The 21145-nt window shown below is 39.7% G+C and overlaps 1 protein-coding gene across 1 annotated transcript in view; it reads right to left on the bottom strand.

Moving 5' to 3' along the window:
* Positions 1 to 13284: 13284 nt before the first annotated feature.
* LOC131764265 (C-reactive protein-like) overlaps positions 13285 to 21145 on the bottom strand; it is a 60832-nt gene continuing 52971 nt past the window's right edge. The window contains 1 exon segment of the mRNA XM_067034975.1: positions 13285 to 14631. Within this exon segment, the coding sequence (XP_066891076.1) occupies positions 14027 to 14629 (603 nt within the window). The 5' untranslated portion in view covers positions 14630 to 14631 and the 3' untranslated portion in view covers positions 13285 to 14026.

Genomic DNA, 21145 nt, shown 5'->3' on the forward strand with positions numbered 1-21145 from the left:
AATCACCCATCTGGTTCTATGAGTTTGGGGGTTTTTTAGACTCCACATATAAGTGAAATTATACCTTTCTCTGTCTGATTTATTTCACTTAGTATAGAGGTCCATCCATGTTGTTACAAATGGCAGGATTCCCTTCTTTTTACGGCTGCATAATATTTCACTATTTATTTATTTATTTATATTTATATTTATAATTTATCTCCTTTGGATATATAACCAGAAGTGGAATTGCTGGATCATATGGTGGTTCTATTTTTAGCTTTTGAGGAACCTGCCTATTGTTTTCCAATTGCCTGCACCAATTTACGTTCCCACCAACAGTGTACAAGGGTTCTTGTGCATGTCCTTGCCAACATTTGTTATCTCTTGTCTTTTTGATGATAGCCATTCTAACAGGTGTTGGGAGGGATTGTGTTCTTGAACTTGAAGTTCCAGTGGTGGCCTCAAAGGAGATCCTGGTATGTAACTTTTTGATTGATCTAGGAGTCATTCCATTCCCGAAAGCCATCTAAGAACCTACTTTTTCAGTTCTTCCAATGATTTTGCAAACACTTAATTCCCTGTATTAAATCATTCCCCCTTAAAATATTTAGAATACTTTCTCTTTACTACATGGAACTCTGACCGATACAATCCCAACACACTAAAAATTTTATAATAAAGTAATAGTAGAGAATTCCCACCTCTGCTTATTTATTGTAACATGAACATAATCTTTAGCAATATATCTGCCTACCTTTGATCTATCTATCTATCTTCTTATGTACCTATCATCTGTATATCCATACACATAAAAATGTTTTGTGTTGCCAATGGAAATATGCTGCACGTGCTGGTCTGCAACTTGTTTTTTTCCCCCTGAACCGTTTTCCTGAATGGTACATGAGGATATATCTCATTAGTTTTTAATAGCTACACAATGTTCTATAGTATGGTTGTAGCATATTCAACAAATCCAAAAATTTCCCCACTGATGAACACGTGTGTTTTTCCAAATGTTTGCTGTGAGAACGCTGTAATGAATATCTTTTTATATATTTCCTTGGGAGCTTTGATTTTACTGATGTAGGATAGATTTCTATAAGTGGAATTACTGGGTCAAAGAATATAAGCATTTCAAAATTTTAATAGACACTGACAAATTAAATTCCAATAAGCTTCTACAAATTTACACTCCCAGTACAAATGCATGAAACTGCTTACATCTCCATAAGCAGTTATATCTGGTTATAACTAGATATTAATGACTTTTTCTGGCCAATCTAATAACATTTTAAAAGTAGCATACTATTATCTTTAAATTGCATTTCTTGGATTACAAGTAAAATTGAGTGTCATTTCAGATTTTTACTGGCCGACTGCTATGATTGTCATTTCACATGTACCCTTTGCCCATTGAATTAATTTTCATATCTATTTGTAAGTATTTTTAGTATATTAAAGATATTATCCCTTTGTCTGTCTGTCTCTCTGTGTCTCTCTCACACACACATAGAAAGAGAGGAAAGAGACTATTATCCCAGTTTGTTGTTTGCTATTTGTTGTTATTTATATTGACTTTTGCTGTAGCAAGTTTTTCATGTAACCATTGGTTTACTGTGTTGCTCAGAAAAGGCTCTGTGACCTTGATATTTTACAGATATTTTTCTAAATTTTTAAATAATTTTTAGGTTTTGTTGTTTATAATTAAAGGATTAACCCACCAAATTTTTAATTGATTGTATTGTATAAAATTAACATTTAACTTTATTTTAGTTCTAATGTATAGATAATTGTCCCAATACTAACCATTGTCTAAGCCATCCTTTCCTCCACTGAAATTAATTGTTTTACTCTGCATATACCTGGATCCATCTCTGAGTTTTTATTTGTATTTCACTGGTCTATTGTCCAATTCCTATTCAAATGCCATATTGATTTGATTATGCTGCTTTATAGATAGTAAGCTCTGGAATTTACTAAAAAAGCAGTTCCCCTTACTATTTTTTTCATTTTGAAACATTTCTTGCCATTTGTAACATATTTATTCTTCAAGGTCAATTTCAGATTTATTTCCTTTTATTAAAATAAGCTGGAAATTTTATTCAAATTAAATTAAATTTACATATTACTTTAGTAATTAATTTAATGATTGACATCCTTGGAATGATTGAGAGTTTATAATATATATGGAATATATATATGACATGTTGCCACCAGCCACGGCGGGTCCTCAAAGTGCAGCAACAATCGACGAGAGGGGGTAGGGAAATGAAAGCACAAAGGTATGGGATCAGAAGGGCACAAACAACTGATGGTTGCAAGGCAGATTTAATAGCAAAGCATAGCCATATATATACCCCTAAAGCAGGGACTCTGCATAGTCATTATAAAACAGGGACTTTGCATAGACATTTTTCTATAGAACTGGGCTTCTGTCTCGGCTAGTCACCACAATATCTGCAACAGTGGGTTTATTGCCTGTTCCACAAAGGCACCAACTTCCCCTCCAGGGTTGCTTTTCCTAGTTTTAGGGAACAACCAGGGACTCCCAGTAACTGAGCAGGTCTCTGGAGCGATCTGGCCAAAGGCCATCTCCTTTTTTACGTTCATACCATAAAGTCCAGGATGCATACCAAGGAGAGTACAATCGGGCCCTGAGGCTTATGAGGGTCTTAATGGCATATTCCTCAGAGGGCAATGCTCGCCACAACATGTCTTTCCAATTTATTCATGTCTTGTCCTTCAATAACACTTCTTTTCCTTCATATAGACCTTGTGGCTTCTATTAAGTTTCTTCCTTAAGAGATTGACAGTTCTTACAGAATATAACAAACTAGCATGAATTCATGCTTCCTTCCCTTGAACCAAACTCTGGAGAAGCCACTGAAATGAGAGGGAGGTTTCTGGATCCCAGTACAAAAAATAATGGAAGAAATGGTTGGGAAGATGAGTTGACTGAGCCCCAATGTGAAAGGGAAGAAGGTTCAGGCAAAAGGAAGCCATGCCTCATGACTGCAGGAGTGATGGGAAGCAGTTGTCTAATTGGGCCTTTTATTCTCTGACCCACATTGCCCTGAGAGGACTATTGCTCATCCCTTCACAATGGCTTGGTGAGAAAGCACATCACCAGCCCAGTAATAGCACCAGCCCTAAGTGGCAGACTCACAGTAGGGTGACTCTGAGTGCAGAGTTGATAACCAGAAGTGCACATAGTCTGGTCAGTCACTAAGCATTCCCTTCCACATCCTCCCCCTCTATCTCACTCTATGATGGCATCAGTCACAATAGAAGAAGACAGCCTCTGGAAAACAGAAGTACTTGAGGCAGAGATATTAAGTAGGTGGGGTTCATGAAAGACAAGGTCGTCTGGTGAGTGGAATGAAGTAAACAGGAAATGGTTGAGACCATATTACAGAACTAGAAGCTATCTACTCTAGGATATACCCCATCCCCCCTCTCAAACTCACCAATAGGACAATAAGCCAGGGCAGAGGATCTTATCCTTCCATCAAAGTACATCTTACCTGTCAAGATAGTTGATAGCTCCAAAAGAATATGAGCTTGCACAGAAAAATGTTAGCATAAAAGGTCTGAGACTGTTATACTTAGAACGGTCTGCTTGCAAGGCTGGACTTTCTCTTTAGCCATAAGAAGATTCAAGGATATTTAAACACACACAGAGAGAGCAAACATCATACTTAATCACAAATTATTGAAAACATTCCCCTTGAGGTTAGGAAAAAAATGGATGGTGACAATTACCATTTTCATTCAAGTGAAAGTGCTACACAGTGGAATGAAACCAAAAATAATATATGAGTCTATATTGATATAAATAAAGGAATGAATTAATGAAGAGAAGAGACACTTTTTCCTTTACAGTAGAATGTCATTAATAAACTAGAAGGAATGATGGAATTAGAAAATCACCATTTGATAAATTATCACAGTAATAATTAATTCAACTAAGAAACATTGATGGATGCTAAAACTAGTGAGTGAAAGTTTGATGGGGAAAGGTATATTTACATAGTCTTGAAGTATTTCCTCACAACGTATTTATGAAATGCAAAGAGAAAAAGAGTAACTTTAAATGGAGAAAACCAAATGAAACCACTTTAATCAAATGATCAAGTAATGGGACAAATCAAAATGTGTTCCTCTTGTTGGAATGCAGTGAGAAGTATACAGCCTCAATTCTGAGATACTTCTGCCAAAAATTTATAACCTGAATCTAATCATTAGAAAATACCAGGTAAACCCCAATTGAGAAATATTCTGACCTGTAACCTTCAAGTGTTAAGGTTATGAAAGTTTAAAAAAGACTGAAAAGAATAGGAAATGCTCCAGATATTGAAGGAGACTAAAGAGACAAGACAACAAATGCAACACTGATACTGGACTGTAACGGTTTGCTATTGTTAACAAAAACAAAGAAACAAACAAACAAAGACTGTCACTCATCATCCAGTTATTCAAAGGGTTAAGTTGCAACCCTCTGCCAATGCCCACTGACAGTCAGCCCTAAGGGGAATTCAGGATGGAAAAAAACAGGATGAGGCCCCCTGTGCTTTGGATAAACAGGCCCTTAGATAGTTAGATGCACATTGCAGGAAGAATTTCAATGACCCCAGATTCTTGCGTCTTCCCATACATAGAAAAGCACTAAACCATGAACTTGAGATGTCTGTTCTTTGTGATGAGCAGTAATCTTTTACCAAGATGTATGCTTGACTGCACTATTCCCTAGCCAAAAATAAATAGATCATACCTAAGGTGGCTCCTCCCCTACCTCTTCAGAGCAGTTTCTCAGAGCTAGTGAGAGGCTGTCTCCCAGGCTATAGTCCCCAGTAAGGTCCATGAATAAAACTTAATTCACAACTTTCATGTGTGTTTTTCCTTCAGTCAATCCTATACAGGACATGACTGGGACAATTGGTGAAACTTGAATGGGATCTGTAAATTAGATAATAGTAATACATCGGTATTTCCTGATTTTGATCGTTGCATTGTGGTTATGTAAGAGGTCTTTGTTTGCATGAATTTTACTTTGAAGTATTACAGAGTGACAGGGCATCATGTTGTCAGGGAGGAAGACACCTTCCTCTACCTTTCTAGGTTCTTCTGGCTGGTCTAAGAATTAAATTGACATGAGACAGATTAACAGGAGAAAATCAAACAAAAGTATAAATAACACGGATACATGGGAGAAACCCATGAAAACTGAGTAACTCACCAAAATGGTCCAAGCCACCGCCTTGAATACCATCTTCAGCTAAGGACAAAAGAAAGATGTTGGGAGCAGGAGAGAGTTGTGGGAAGTTGCCAGGAAAAGCACAGTAAACGAGAGTCAATCTGTGATGCAGATTTAAGTCATTCCCTTCTCCATTGATAAGAAGTTTCTAGAGATTTAGAGTCATCTTTCTCTTCCTGGTACAGAGGAGACACCCTTACACATGGAGATTTCCCTTATACAGGTAAATGTCTCTTACGAAAGGGTAACTTCTGCTCAGTTTTCAGAGCTCCTCTGCTATTTCTTAAAAGTAGCTAAATGAAAATAATTAAGTTGCCAAAGAGGCATATTTTGGGGTGGCGTATTCTGTTCCCCTCCCCAAAGTGATCTCAGGTGCCCTTGGTCTGCCGTGGCTTAAAGCAGGGTTTTGGTTCCCAGCCAGAGATTGAGGTTGCGTCACGGCAGTGAAAGCGCCAAATCCTAGATGCTAGACCAGTGGTCAGAGACAAGGCCCTGGCTCTTCGGCTTTGCAGAAGAGAATTCCCACAAAGACAAAAAGTAGTGAAACAAGTGTTTATTAGGAGAAAAAAAAGAGTACAGTACTTCTGGATAGACACACAGGCGGACTCAGAGAGAGAGAAAGTCACGCCCCCATGGTAGTTTAAATCACTTATATGGGGCATTTCTTCTGGGTTTCCTTTGGCCAATCATTTTGATTTGCCTGGTTCAGAGTCTATATTTGGTACACCTCAGTATCCTCCCATGTGTGCACACATCTCTCAGCCAAGATGGATTCCACCAAAGAGGCCTATGGGTTAGTTGACATCACCTACTATGGGGATGGCGCCCTCTCCTTTTTTTGACCTCCAAAGAGCTTTCTAGTCGGTAAGGTTTCCTTGACTTAGAGAATGAGAAATATGTGGTCTCTTATCTTCTATTTGGGCAGGGCCCAGCCTCCTCTCTCAGTTGTCCTTCTGTTCTAATCTTGGAGTATCATTCCACAGGGAATGAATCTCCAGTTGTTTACCCTGGGGGGGCCCAACTACCTCTGGCTTCAAAAGGCAGTTAAACATCAATAGGTCAGCACAAGCCTTAAATACCCCCCCCCCACACACACACACACACACACACACTTGGGAGAAATCTCCCTCCTATCAAGAAGTTCATTGTACTACAATAGTTTCCATATCCTTGAGAAAAATTCACCAGTATGTATCCTGCCTCTTGTTATGGAGACTAGCATTTGGAATACTTCTGTCTCTGAAAACTTTAGAGATTTGAGATGGTTTGCAATTGGCAGATTTCTCCTGAAGTTACTTGATCCCTGTGTCTACTCCATTTATTGTTAGTAATTTTTAAATTTCCATTTCCTTTCCTGCTTTATTCCCAGAAGCGTATTGCTGAATCAAATGCATACTCTGTGGCCATTCCCTCCCTCCTCTAAGAAGCAAGCTATCATACATTTATAACAGGCCATTCTGTGAGCAAAATTACAGTTTTACTATTTCTCACTCTTTAAGTATTTCTTCATCCTCAGCAGCATCCGAAGCATTTCTTAGCTGCTGCTGCCTCCTCTAAATTAATTAATTCATCAAATATTTATTGAGAAAATACTATGAGCCATACCATTCTAGAACCTGGGAATACAATAGGGAATAATGTCTCAGATCTCATGGAAATTGCAATCTACTAGGGGAGGAAACAATAGAAAAGAACCCCCCCCTCTTTTTTTTTTTTTCAGATAATGATATCTGCTTAGAAAACAATAACAGATGCTAAAAATGACTGGGAAAGGTCCTTTCTAAGGAGAGGACTTCTGATCAGAGACAAAACGATGTGGAACCAGCCACGTGAGGAACTGGAAAAAGGGCAAATGCAGAAGCTTTGTGGAAACAAATCAAGCATATTTAAACTCACTATAATGTAAGTCCCAGGTGACTGTGATTTTGTCTATGGCGTGTGTGGTTGTGGTCATTTCAGTGGTTTTACTGCTTATCCCAAGCCCGTGTCTGTCACATCACAGGCATTCGATGTATATTTGTGGAAGAAATGAACAGACAGCATGGCAGAAGAGCTGGGATCCCAGAGTGAGGGAGAGATGTGTAAGGCTGTGACTGAGGGGAGCGGAAGTCAGAAATCACAGAGCCCTGAGCACCAGGTAAAGGGTTGGAAATTATTCTAAGCACAATGGGAAACCTTTGCAGGTTTTTCCTCAGAAGGGGACTTGGTCTTATTTACATTTGAAAAGATCATTCTTGCAGATTCCGCCTGTGTGGCAATGCTTCCTCTTTGAGCCTGACCTCCCAGCAAGAGGTTGGAGGACTCTGAATTTGTGCTGTGTAGTTAGTGCTTGCAAAGCCTTGCTCTCACAGAAGTTCAGCGGTGACCCCCTTGTCCTCCAGCCCGGCTCCGCCCCAGACACCACCTTCCTTCAGATTTAGAGTGTCCAGGCTCCAAGTGACTTGGGCTATTCAGTGGTACAAAAACCTTTCTTTCTACCTTCTTTTCCTCAGAAGTTTGATCTGATGCTTCTTCCTCTAACATCCCACTTCCTTTCTCTCTGTTCTTTTGAAGCCAGCCCGCTGCTGAGCTGTGAGAGCTACAGCCAACTGCCCACACTGATCCTGCTCCTTTTACTCCCCTTAGGACCAACACGGACCAGATCACAGTATCTCCTGTTCCCTTCCCACTTCCTGTTGTTTTGACTGTAGAATAAAGCCTGCCCTTTAAGTTGATTTCATTCTCTCTGAGTTTCTGATATTCTCCTAAAAATCCAACATTTCTGACCACGTGCCAAATTCTGAAGCCTCCTCACCCTTCACAGTCATCCTCATTCTAAGGCAGAGCAAACCTGTTCCCTGTAGCCACAAGCGTCCCAGGCACAGACCTTTCAAATGTTCCCCTTGTTCCTTAAGTTTGTGATAATTTCCATATTTTTTTTTTTTCTCTCCCACAAGCTAACACACTGTTCACAGAGTCAGAGTCTTCATTTGATGATGAATCCCTTCAACCTATTGGGTCTCTGATCCAGAGCCTGGGTCTTTGAAATTCACAGCTGTGATCCAGCTTGAAAGTGAGCAGGACCCTGTGTGGCTCCTGGGCACAGAAGTGTTTCAAACAGTTGCTAATCAGGGAAGGGAGGGGATGCAGAGACAAGGGAGGAGCAGCCCAGAAACAATAGTGCAGCCTTGGGGCAGGGTCCTGGTTCTGCCTCAAGGGATACATATAACAATATCTTTGAGCCCTTTACAGAACTAAAACCACCAACAAATGGGAGATGTTACCATTCTTCATTCCAGAGGATATCACAATTTGATAACTTTGAGAAGCTCATCAAAAGACCACCTGAGGCCAGATTAAAAGAGTGAGAGCCCTTCACACACCCTAATTCTTATCAGCAGCTCTGCCCTTGAACCATTGCTGTAAAACTCCTCACCAAATCCTCCTGAGTTGGACACACAATCTTAAGGGACACAAGCCCACCATGTCCCACTTTGCCTGGCAGAACAATAAAGCTATTCTTTTCTACTTCACCCAAAACTCTGTCTCTGAGATTTAATTCGGTGTTGGGGTACAGGCCAGATTCAGCTTCAGCCCTGTCCCTAATGATAGCAGACCCTCTGTGCTGTCTGTGAGAGGTTGTCCACCACTCTGTTGTGGCAATAACATGCCTGAAGTCTGCTCAGCCCTCCTTCCTGCTGCTTGTAGGTGGGGAACCACAAAATATAGATCTCTCAATACAGAAGCTTCTGTGTCTTCATGCTCCAGTTAGAGCTCTGAAGGGACAAGCTCACCCTGTGGGTTCTAAAGGAACTGAGCAATAGACATAGGACTCAGGAAAGATCACAACATCAGCCTTGTGCCTGCTGCTGGGGAAGGAAAAGAATTTCCCTCTACTCTTTTTAGGTTCTTCTGGCTGGTCTAAGAATTAAATTGACATGAGACAGATTAACAGGAGAAAACCAAATTTAATTACATACGAATGGAGGCCCCATAAGAAAAATTGAGGCAGGAGATAGATGGGCTCCAGGCTAGGCATTTAAAACTGGCCTCTTGTTTGCACTTCTTGGGGTGAAAAAAATATGGGTTCAGGCCGGACACTTACAACTAGCCTCCTGTTTGCATTTCCTGGGACAGGAGATATGTGGGCTCCAGGTTTGATATTTATAACCAGCCTCCTGTTGGCTCTCTGAAATGGAAGCAATGACAGAGACAGGATAAATAGCCAGGCTTTGTCTCCTGTGGACACCTTAAGATAACAGTCATGGCAAGATCAGAGAGGGGCTAATCCTTGTTTGAGTAAAGGCTCAAGAGGTCACATATTTCCCCTCCTTGGGGCAAGGGAGAAATTGCACATGTGCAGAAAGGCTCCTGGGGGGTCAAGAAAGAGGGGGAACCACCCCATAAAATGTGATGCTAAGGCCACCCCACAGGGCTCTGGGCTGGAATCCATCTTCAAAAAAGGAGGCATGTTGGGGAGGGTCCTAGGGCAGGGCAGGTGTGGAAAAAGAAACCAGATAATTGGCCAAAGGTAAACAAAGACCTGGAAGAACTGCCCTTTATAAATTATTTAACCACCTCTTTTCTGCTCTCCTCCTCATTAGGGAGGATGCCCACACTCTTTCTCTCTGGGTGTGCCTCTCTGCCTTGCTGAACAAACTGTTTCTCTGTGTGCTCTCCCACTTGTTTTTGTGCTATGTCTCTCATAATAAATGTTGTACCTGTTTTTATATTTTATATACCTCCATGAGAAATGCATTTTTCACTGGGGGCAAGATCCAGGGAAAAGTAGCTTCTAGCCTCCAGCCCTTGCTTGTCTGGTGGCTAGGATTTCTGGTTTTCACCCAGGCTACCCAGGTTCAATTCCTGGGTAGGGAATTAATATCTTGCTTCATGCCACCACTCACTGCTGCCTCTCCAAGATCAATGTGAGACACAAGGATAAGTTAGGGAATTGAGACTTATTATATGCCACTGAAAAAGGAGAATAGGGTAGGGGGTTGAGCCTTCAAAGGGGAGAAAGGCAATTCACATAGAGATGGAAAAACAAATGTTTGGTAAACAAATGTTTGCTATGCCATACAGAGACAAGGGGACACAGAGAGAGCTTTGGTCTCCAGGCCCTGCCAAGTTCTCCCTACCACACCTAGCTCATATTCTTTGCAGGTATCTCTGGTGAGAGTGCTCTTCCTGGACCAGGTCCTTTATCTAAACTCTTTTAGGCAGTTAAGGGGGAGGTAAAAAGAAACACTTTCTGAGTCTTCTGTTTCTTAAAAATAATCAGCCTAAAATAATCCTCCTGCCAAAGATATAAACTTTGGGGAGGCAAAGTTTGATCCACTAGAGAATCCAGCTTAGACCTAAAGTAAGAAAGGTCTTCCTGAAACTTTCCTTCTCCAGATCTAAGTTTTAGGACAGAACGTGTCAATGAAAATTAATCAGTCAATCTAAGAAAGAAATGGAAAATTTTATTCAAGCCAAATTTTAGGATTATAATCAAGGAAGAGCATTTCAGAAAGCTCTGAGGACTGTTCCACTCATTAGAAGTCAAGGCACAGTTATATAAGTTTTTTGAGACAGAGGGCTGAACATCAAATGACATATTATTATTGACAGTTTACATAATCCAAATCTAAGTGTCATTGTGGTAGGTCACATGATCCCTTACAAGATCAAGAAGGAATGTTATCTTTTAAGGAGTTGTCTTGTTGATGCTAGGAGAATGGCGCTCTTTATGGTTGAGCAGGTATTCCTGCTGATGGGGGAGGTTTGGTCAATGCATGATGCAGATACACCATGCAGAGTGGGGGAAGGGAGAAGGCCAACAGACAGAGAAGAACTTTTTATATTTAAATTTTTCTTGCCTTGTCATAAAATATGAATTTTATTTCACAAGCAGCAACAAAAATCTCCACACATGGTGGAGAGCAAAGGATCCCAGAGCCCCAGAGGTTATCATGTGCATATGAAATTTGACCCCTGAGCTGTGGACCCATGGATGTTAGACTTGGAAAATGGTACCAGCATGATGAGTCTTTCTTCATTCCAAGGGGAGGAGCCAGTCAGAAGGATGTTAAATTTTCCCTAGCCTATGACCCTCTCCAAAAGAACCAAAGACCTCATCTTGCCTATTATGATGCTATTATCAAAGGTGTCCTCTTCAGCACTCCAGGTCATTCCACTGAGAGAGAAATGAAGACACAAATATCTTAAAAAGTGCACCTATGTGAGTCTGGGACAGTTGGAAGAAATTGGTAGAGGTGAGGATCATTTAAAATGGGAGTTGCAGGATGTCAGGGCTGGGAATGCATGACTAGAAACTACTAATATAAGCATCAGTCCACCAGCTAGCTAGTTTAAATTATTAGGGAATCTAATTGTGTCCAGGTAAGCAGGAAGGGGACTCATAGAACTCACTTCTCACACTATATTAGAACAAATAGGAGGACTGAAAATTACTAAAATATAAAAGAAAATTATTTAAAGCATGTAAAAGATTTACTTCATAAAAGATTAATCACAGGAAATTTAGAAAATTTTAGGCAGCAACTGCATTAAACTCTCAAGCGAATTGAAGAAAAACAGAGACTTGATGAAAGTTGAAGAAAAAACACACACTAAATCCAAGAAAGAATTTAAGACAACTCAAAGCATTGTAGAATTTTAAATGACATTAGAAATAGTAAGGATCTCAATACGCTAAAGAGAAAAACAAATCACTTGTAGGGGAGCAAAATCTGCCACCCCAAAATGTTTCTTTGACATGTGGATTATTTCACGCTGAAAATAATCCAGGCCCAAAAGACTCAGGAAGAAACTTTGACCTTCCTCCTAAATGCCTAAAATAATTTAGATACAAGGACTGTTTCCAGAATATAGCTATCACCAGAGATACTTGCAAAGAATATGGGCTAGGGGAGGTGGGGGAAACTCTGCAGGTCCTAGAGGTCAGAGTCCACTCTGTATCCCATTGTCTCTGGTGGTCCAGCAAACATTTATTTACCAAACGTTTGCTTTTCCATCTCCGTGTGAATTGCCTTCCTCCCTTCTGAAGTCCCAAACCACTACCCCCATCATCCTCTTTTGTCTTTAGCTGAAGATGATAAAGTGAGGATTTTCGCCATTTTGGCAAGTTACTCAATTTTTCTGAGTTCCTCTCATGTATACATGTTATTAAATTTTGTTTGATTTTCTCCTGTTAATCTGTCCCATGTCAATTTAATTCTCAGATCAGCCAGAAGAACTTAGAAGGGTAGAGGAAAAATTCTTCCTCCCTAACACTAATATGAAGGATAGATTTGAAAAAATAAAAGCGCAAAATATAAGGATAAAAGTCACAGATTAAAGTGATCTGGATGATGATAAATGAGAAGAAAAAATAATGGAAATTTCACACAATGAAAATTGGTGATTCTGAAGAAAAAATAGAACAAATTAAACAGAAACAACAACAAAACATTTCTTTTTTCAATTTTTGAATATTCAAATTGAAAGGATTAAAGAATTAAAGATAATTCTAATATGTAATGACCTCATCCTGATGTGGGGGCAGAATGCTGGAAAAATTCTATTCCCATATTCTTTTTCTTTTTATTAATTAATTAATTTATTATTTATTTTTGGTTGCATTGGGTAGGTTTCTGTGTGTGGGCTTTCTCTAGTTGTGATGAGCGGGGGCTACTCTTCTTTGCAGTGAGCGGGCTTCTCACTGTGGTGGCTTCTCTTGTTGTGGAGCACGGGCTCTAGGCACACAGGCTTCAGTAGTTGTGGCACGTGGGCTCAGTAGCTGTGGCTCGCAGTCTCTAGAGCGCAGGCTCAGTAGTTGTGGCACATGGGCTTAGTTTCTCCACGGCATGTGAGATCTTCCCGGACCAGGGTTTGAACCCATGTCCTCTGCATTGGCAGGCGGGTTCTTAACCACTGCACCACCAGGGAAGCCCTATTCCTGTATTCTTTAGATAATTCAATAAAACACAATAAATGGGGTGGGTGTTCCTATAAAGGGAATGAAAATATTGGCAGCACTACAGTTAGACACATGCAGTCTTTTAGGTGAAGAAGTCGGCTCACTTTTTCTTAAACACTCATTAAAATGCCATGGCTCTCAACCTCAGCTGAACACTGGAATTACTTGGAGAGCTTTAAAAAACATTTATGCTTGGGTCCCATGCCCCCCAAATCAGATTTAATTGGCTTGGGGTGTGGCCTGGTAATTCTAATGTGGAGAAATGTATAAGACCCTCTGCTTGGCACTGTCCCATGTGCTAATGGAAAAAGAGTGGTGAAAGGAGAGGGAAATACACTCCTCCCAGGGCACAAGAGCCCAGTGTGTAGGGCAGTAAAACATCAGAGCCAGAGACAAGGGAAATGTAAGCTATAATCCCCAAAAGGCAACTTCAGGTTTCACAAAAGGGCCTCAGGGCCATAGTTGTTGTTTGACGAACACCTCACCATGTGTTTTATTTTTTTTATTATTATTTTTTTAAATAAAATTATTTATTTATTTGTTGGTTTGCTTTTGGCTGTATTGGGTCTTTGTTGCTGTACGCGGGCTTTCTCTAGTGGCAAGCGAGGACTACTCTTCATTGTGGTGCGTGGGCTTCTCATTGCAGTGGCTTGTCTTGTTGAGGAGCATGGGCTTTAGGCACGTGGGCTTCAGTAGTTGTGGCACACGGGCTCAGTAGTTGTGGCTCACGGGCTCTAGAGCACAGGCTTAGTGGCTGTGGCGCATGGGCTGAGTTGCTCCATGGCATGTGGGATCTTCCCAGACCAGGGCTCAAACCCATGTCCCCTGCACTGGCAGGTGGATACTTAACCACTGCGCCACCAGGGAAGTCCCTCACCATGTGTTTTATACGTCAGTGCCTGCCAGTCCTGGACATTAGGACTGAAGGTCCCACCAGCATAGACAGTGCTAATCTCTTCTGGTGATAACACATAGTCCCACATGTTCACATCTCCAATGTCTCCCACCAAAGACTGGTTTTTATCAAAGCCCCCAGCAAATGCATCCTGCTCCTGCCCCAGGACGATGCTTGCCTCTGTCCCCAAAGAGTATCCCCTCTTCATATTCCTCCTCACCATGGGCTTCCCATCCACCCAGAGCTCTGTAATCCCTGAGGTAGACTCCCAGGTCACACAGAAGTGCATTGGTGCAGGAGAACTCTGAGGAGGCTTGAAAAAGAAATCAGCTCCACTCACGGATACACTGTATACGCCAGTCTTTCCCTTGAAGAGGAGGATCTCATTATATTGTTGCTTTGTGGCATAAGAGAAGAGGCTATAGTCTCAGGTCAGATCGGTATAGACATGCAGGCACATGGTCAAGGCCTCAAGTGGGTTTGTTAGCTGTGCAGTCAGCATCTCAAAGGAATTATCCGACTCTTTGGGGAACACAAAGAACTTTGTGTGCATATCTGTAAGGTAAAAAAACAGAGGGGAAATGTCAGCAGCAGAGTTTTTTCAAAAAACAAAACTCAACTGAGTAAATTTAAAGATCTAATTGTCGTTATTCAATGATTCATGAAATGGGCAGCATCCTGTCTAGCAGATAGAAAGGAACTTTGAAGAACTGTACAAAATGAAAGCCTTTTATAGACAGAAGAGGGTGGGAAGAGGAAGTTCCTAGCAAAGAGTGGATTATATCAGGCAAGGTCACCTTCCTATAGAGAAAGAAAGGGGTCTAATGGGGTGGATTACCTCATTAGAGAGGCCAGGTAATTCCATACTGACAGGTTAAAAGTCACATTCCTGGGAGAGGTGAAACTGCAATTAGGTTAGGTATCTTGGTTTGCTAACATGGGACTTAACACAAGTGACTCCATTTTAGGTCAGTTGTCTCTGTTTTTAAACGATTCCCCCCTTTTGATCAACCTGAGATATCTCCAGCTGGTGTGCAGGACCAGAAGTCAAATGGAGTCTTCTTTGACTGTGAGATGTGTACCTAAGGTTCAAGTCCCTGGATTTTGGCTGCCATTTGGGTAGTGAGGAGGACTATGAGTCCCTTCCAAAGAGATTCAAGGGCAGTCTTTGTTCTTAGTGATTCCAAATCAGAATGGGAGAAAATTGGAACATTCATTTGGAGATTCATAGGCAAATTCTTAAGGAAAATAGAAGAATTCAGCACCCAGTCCAATTTGCAGATACATAACAAAACCTCAAAGACGATCAACATTATTAAAATTTAATATCTACAAAGGTGCACACATAACTTTTCTCTCTAAAATCACCCCTTTTTTTTTTTTTTTTTTTTTTTTTTTTGCGGTACACGGGCCTCCCACCGCTGCGGCCTCTCGCGCTGTGGAGCACAGGCTCCAGACGTGCAGGCCCAGCGGCCATGGCTCACGGGCCCAGCCACTCCGAGGCATGCGGGATCCTCCCAGACCGGGACAGAAACCCGCGTCCCCTGCATCGGCAGGCGGACCCCCAACCACTGCGCCACCAGGGAAGCCCCCCATTTTTAAAAATCAAAGATAACCACAGTGAAACTAATTTATTTGCATTAAACTTGGCCTGATTATTTACATAAATGCAGCAAGAATAGTGATTGACCATATAAGCCCTTTGGAAGACTGCTCCGTTGGAACCTCGTAAGTAAAGTACCAAGCCAATTTTTCCAAGGGGCTTTACTGACTCCAGAAAGTCAACCTTAGTTCCTTAAAAGTGTCTGGTCATATCCGAGTCTATGCACATCTCCCTCAAATATACCATTTCTGTCAAAGCCTCAGTAATATAACCAGTGTTTCCAATTGTATACTGTTACAAGGAGAACAGATTCTTACTGAATTTATGTAAATGACTAACTATAATGCCATGAAAAGAATATTTAAGAATTTTCAAATTTGGGAGAAATCAGGTAGAGAGAAAAAGTAAATGTTTCATCTTTGTTTACAAAGGTATACTTTGCCAAATTGCTTTAAGTCATAGATAGCTTAAGAAAAAAAGGTTTCCTGAAATCTGGAGAAAAAAATATTAAGAAAATAGCAATATTTCAAACAACACAATTACAATCATCTTCCTTAATTCCTTCAGTCCCGTGTAATTAATATTTGTTTGCTTGAATCCAGTTTTTCCATTAGTTCTGTAAATTTTTACTCAATTTAGTTTTATGATGTTAAAGCTATAAGAAACCTGCACTTGTCAAAGTCCTTTCCAATAATCTTTTTGAAGATGAAGCACATTTGCAGAAACACTTTTGCAAAAGCACCTGAGTAAAAAAAAACTGTCTGTAAATGACAAAAAACTTTAAAATGCCCATCTTAAAGATCTGTTGAGAGCTCATTATAATGGAATTGACAAGGAAATTTGGTTATTTCTGTGACATACAATGTTTTAAGATAAGACTGGAATTATGACTGATAATCATTACACCAGGATATGTCAGATTTATAGGAATTCACAAAATGTTATAAAATTTATAGCATATGCAAATACAACATAAAGAAGGCTTAGTATTACTTCTTCTTTGACAATGCTTCCAATATAATTTAATATATCAAATAAGCCTAATTTGTTTAACATCTCCCTTTCACAAGGAGAGAGAACAAGTGTTTTGAGATTTTCCAGGGGTCCTCTGGAATATCTCAAAGTTACTTTGAGGTCAAAATGACTTCATTTAGAATTTGATTTGCGGGAAGTTTGTCAAAAATATTAAAAGATTGTAAAGCCCTTGGTCAAATAGGATCATAGGTCACTGCAAAACAATACTTAGTTATCCATTTAACCATAATGACAATTAAAGACTTCAAAGGCAAATACAGAGAGTTAAATAGTTGTAAAGGAAAAATGTAGCTCTTTTAATAGAGAAGACTCAGCTTTCTTAACTAATCAAAAGACAAGATAAAGATAGCACAGGAAATTATTTTGACAGGACACAAAAATCTTTGTTTTCTAGTCAAATTACTTAAGAGGTAAGAAAAAAAAACTTTTACAATCTCTTATCAAGAGCACAACAATAGTTTAATAAAACTTTATTGTTTTCACAGAGAGAAAAGCAGATTCTAATTTTGTACCTGCTTCCTTTTAATATTAAAATTTATTCACACAATTAAATTCATTTCCATCTTAGCCAGTCTTGACCATGAATAAAATCCTTTACCAAAAATTCCTTTTTCACAAACCTTCTACAACTTTCTTCTTTACATTCATATTTTGTCCTGTGTTTTTTTCTATCTCCCATTCTGAAATAAGCAGTCTCTCTTTAGGACAAAATTACATTATTTTCATTCAACAAAATGCTTTTTCATTCCTCATACCTTCTTCTACTGAAAACACACATCTTATTTTCTTTACATATGGAGATATTCATCTCATTATTTCTGTTTTTAACCCTTAGAAAATTTAAGATTTGGTGAAATAAAGAAGTAAATAGTTGTGAACTGTCTTTTACTTTAGCATTGTGTGGCTTGGCAAATGTATAAATACTTTTTATTGTTTTTTTTAAATATCTTCTTTTTCATAGTGAATTCCTCAGTGTGGCACAAAACATGTTTATTAATAGAACCAAACATCTTCAGCTCCTCTGTAAAAGGAAGCCAAAAGTGGATAAAACTATGTTCAGTAATTAATGTTTCAGTATTTTATCTTATTTGGAAATGATCTAAATATTTAATGACTGTCCATAATTTAGTTTAACCAAGCAAAACTTTAAGGTGTTAGTTTACCAAAAAGATTTGGGGAAATGATTTTATATTTTTCTTAAAAAAAATTTTTTTTTGGTATTTTTAAATGTTTTTGTTTTTTATTTTTAAAAAAATTTTTTGGCGGAAACTATTTTAAAAGTTCCCCTAAAACCATTTTTCCCACTTACATCTATTTAATTCACTTGTTCTCAACAATTTGTTTACTAATGAAAATTTCAGCATACCAAGTTATTTCTCCTGCTGACAAATTTTGGTACGGGGGCCTCTCACTGCTATGGCCCCTTCAGTTGCGGAGCACAGGCTCCGGATGCGCAGGCTCAGCGGCCATGGCTCACGGGCCCAGCCGCTCCGCGGCATGTGGGATCTTCCCGGGCCGGGGCACGAACTTGTGTCCCCTGCATTAGCAGGCGGACTCTCAACCACTGTGCCACCAGGGAAGCCCTGCATTATTTTTAATGTTGGAACTCTGAAGATATAACTCTGTAGACATTTTAATTAAACCAACAAGCTCGAATTATCATTAATATTCAATATTTTCCCAGATTGTGTGAACTTGAAAAGCCTTTGGGTCAGTTTCTATTATAATACTGAAAATTTTAGAAACACTTTATTTAAGTGCCTAATTTTCTTTAAGCCAATTAAATAGTGCTCTTTTACAGAATAATTTTTGGCAATATTATCCATAGGTAGAAAAATACCATACATCTACAACACAAATATATAGAGAGACACACGTAAGTGACAGAGGCAAACAGAGACTTTATAGCTTTCATTTTAATATTACTGCCACTATTCAGGTACAATAATACACAGTTCACTAATTATAAAAAAGCTGGATTTAAGTTGTTATGGTAGATAGAATAAGTTAAGGTTACCTGCTTAGATGGCTAAAACTTTTTAATAATATTTGTGGAGAAGACACTGAAAAGATTTTTCATTCACCTAAGTTTTAAATGACCTCTTCCTCTTTTGTTTTCCCCCTAATAAGAATTACCTCCCTGAAGTTTGTAGTTTAAAGAGATTGACTTAGAAATAATTCCTGGAGAAGACCAGGTAGGACATTTACACCTCAAAGGTACAGGGAAGGAATGCAAGTTCCTGTGAGAAGAACTTTGCTTCTTAAAGCCAGAATTTTTACAATATTTATTTGAGATAAATATGGGAAGTTTCAGGATTGGTAAAAAGAACAGGTGGGCTTTGAACTGTTTCTAGAGAAGATAAGGGCAGTTGCTCTTAATTCCTCGAAGAATTGGGTTGCAGCCTAAAAAATACCAAGTGGCTAATCCTCCCATCTAGCCATATTATCTTCAGTTGCTCCCCTCCCATCACAGGTACATAGTTTTATTCCTGGCAGTATTGAACACCTCTTGGATGTGTCCAAGAGGTGTCCCCCAAAGAGGCTGCAAAAGATATTTTATTCCCCTCTCCACAGAGATCCAGGAGAGCTGGCTCCGATAAGAATTTTTACCTTTTGCTGCCTTCTGCCGGTTTTCCCAAGATCCCCTCTGCAAGCTCCAGTATCTATCAGAATTTGGCAAAGTTTTTAATTAATTTTAATTTAGTTTCCCTTTGGATGTTTAAGGGAATAACATAGGAGTTTACCAGAAAAGTCCCTCAGAGTCTCATCAACTCTGGGAGGGACCCACATGGGGCCCTCCACTGAAGGTAGACATGGGGTCTGTAAGGCCACTTTGGTTTACAGTAATGTAAAGACAATTCAGACAGAGGATCAGTAGACTCTGAGTACTCAATTAAAGGAGCTAAAGAGGAATAGTAGGAATCACATCAATCTTAGACTTTTATATTAGGTACTTCTTGTATCTCTTTCATTAGCCTTTTGCAATGCATTTTTCAGTGAAGCTAGTTTGGAATTTTGAAGCCCTTTGGAGACTTCTGCATGCTGATTAAAATTGGTATCTTATTCTATTTGTTTGATTTGGGAACCTTACTTTCAAGTGCACTTCTTAAACAATCATATCTAATTGGAACATTCCCCATAATGGCCACTGTAATTCTGGATTATTTTTAGTAAGGTTTTGCCATTTTTGTAGGTATTTATATCTTCTAGCAGTATAGTTCATAGACATAAAGTAAGCAGGTGTGCTGGAAGGCAGCATGCTCAACTCTTTTGAATTCAAGGATTCTTTTTTTTTTTTTTTTTTAGTTAAGACTTTAGGTCTCTCAGAGGCAAATTAATATCTAAGAGGGATGTGCCACTGGGTTGGGGATTGTGTGGTGCTTTACAGTGTATCTTCTAGCATAGAAATTTTCTTGAGGTTGGCAGGTAATCTAGTGTCAATATAAACTGTCCCATGACCAGCTTATCCTAACACGGAAGTTTAGTTATGTGGTGAGCACTCTAACATCTTTTAAGTGCCTTAGCCATGCTCACCAATTTTGTGGGTTGTTTTTTTTTTTTTTTTTTCTTTTTTACTTCTATGAATCCCATTAGCAATAGCCTTTATTTACTAGACCCAGTTTAGCTTAAGTCGGACCCAGTATGATCTGAAACCCGGTCCAGTTTTTCAGCTGGTAAAAACCAGCAGCTCCCAATGTGGAATTTGGGGGTTGGGGAAAGGACTGAATCAGCAGACCCCCAAGAATAGGGACTACAGACTGGGGTTCCACACAACAGAGAATTCCAGACTGAGCCATTGGTCATTCCCAACATGGAATCTGGGGACAGAACCAAGGGCTGAGGTTTCCAATCAAATAGGGAACTGACTGGCAAGCCAATTAGATCAGGAGCTTGATGCAAAGAGAGCAGAGCTCAGAACATAGAGCAACTTACCCAGGGCCCTTCTGAAAAGGACAACTCCAAAAGGTCTGAGGGTACAATGCCCGTGTTTCTTGTTTCAGAAGATCTTGGAAGGGCTCTGTGGATTCCATCGCTGACACCAAATCTGCTAAATTAAGTCAGATTCAACTGAGTACATTTAAAGATCTAACTGGCTTTAATTCAATGATTCATGAAGCAGGCAGCCAGCCATCTAGCAGACAGAAAGGAATTTCGAAGAGCTGCACCAAATGAAAGGGGTAGGCAGAGGAAGTTTCTAATGAAGAGTAGATTATTTCAGGCAAGGTCACCTTTCTATGGGGGAAGGAAAGGGTGTTATCGGGTGGGTTACCTCTAGTCCTAACCAAGTAATTTCAGATTGACTGGTGAAAGGTCACATTTTGGGGAGAGGCTGAAGCTGCAATTTGGTTAGTTATTAGGTCTTGGTTTGCTGACGTGGGGCTTAACCCAAGTGACTCCGTTTGGGGCCTGTTGTCTCTTTTTCTAACCTTG

This window comes from Kogia breviceps, chromosome 1 (genome assembly GCF_026419965.1).
Source record: "Kogia breviceps isolate mKogBre1 chromosome 1, mKogBre1 haplotype 1, whole genome shotgun sequence".
NCBI classification, from domain to species: Eukaryota; Metazoa; Chordata; class Mammalia; order Artiodactyla; family Physeteridae; genus Kogia; species Kogia breviceps.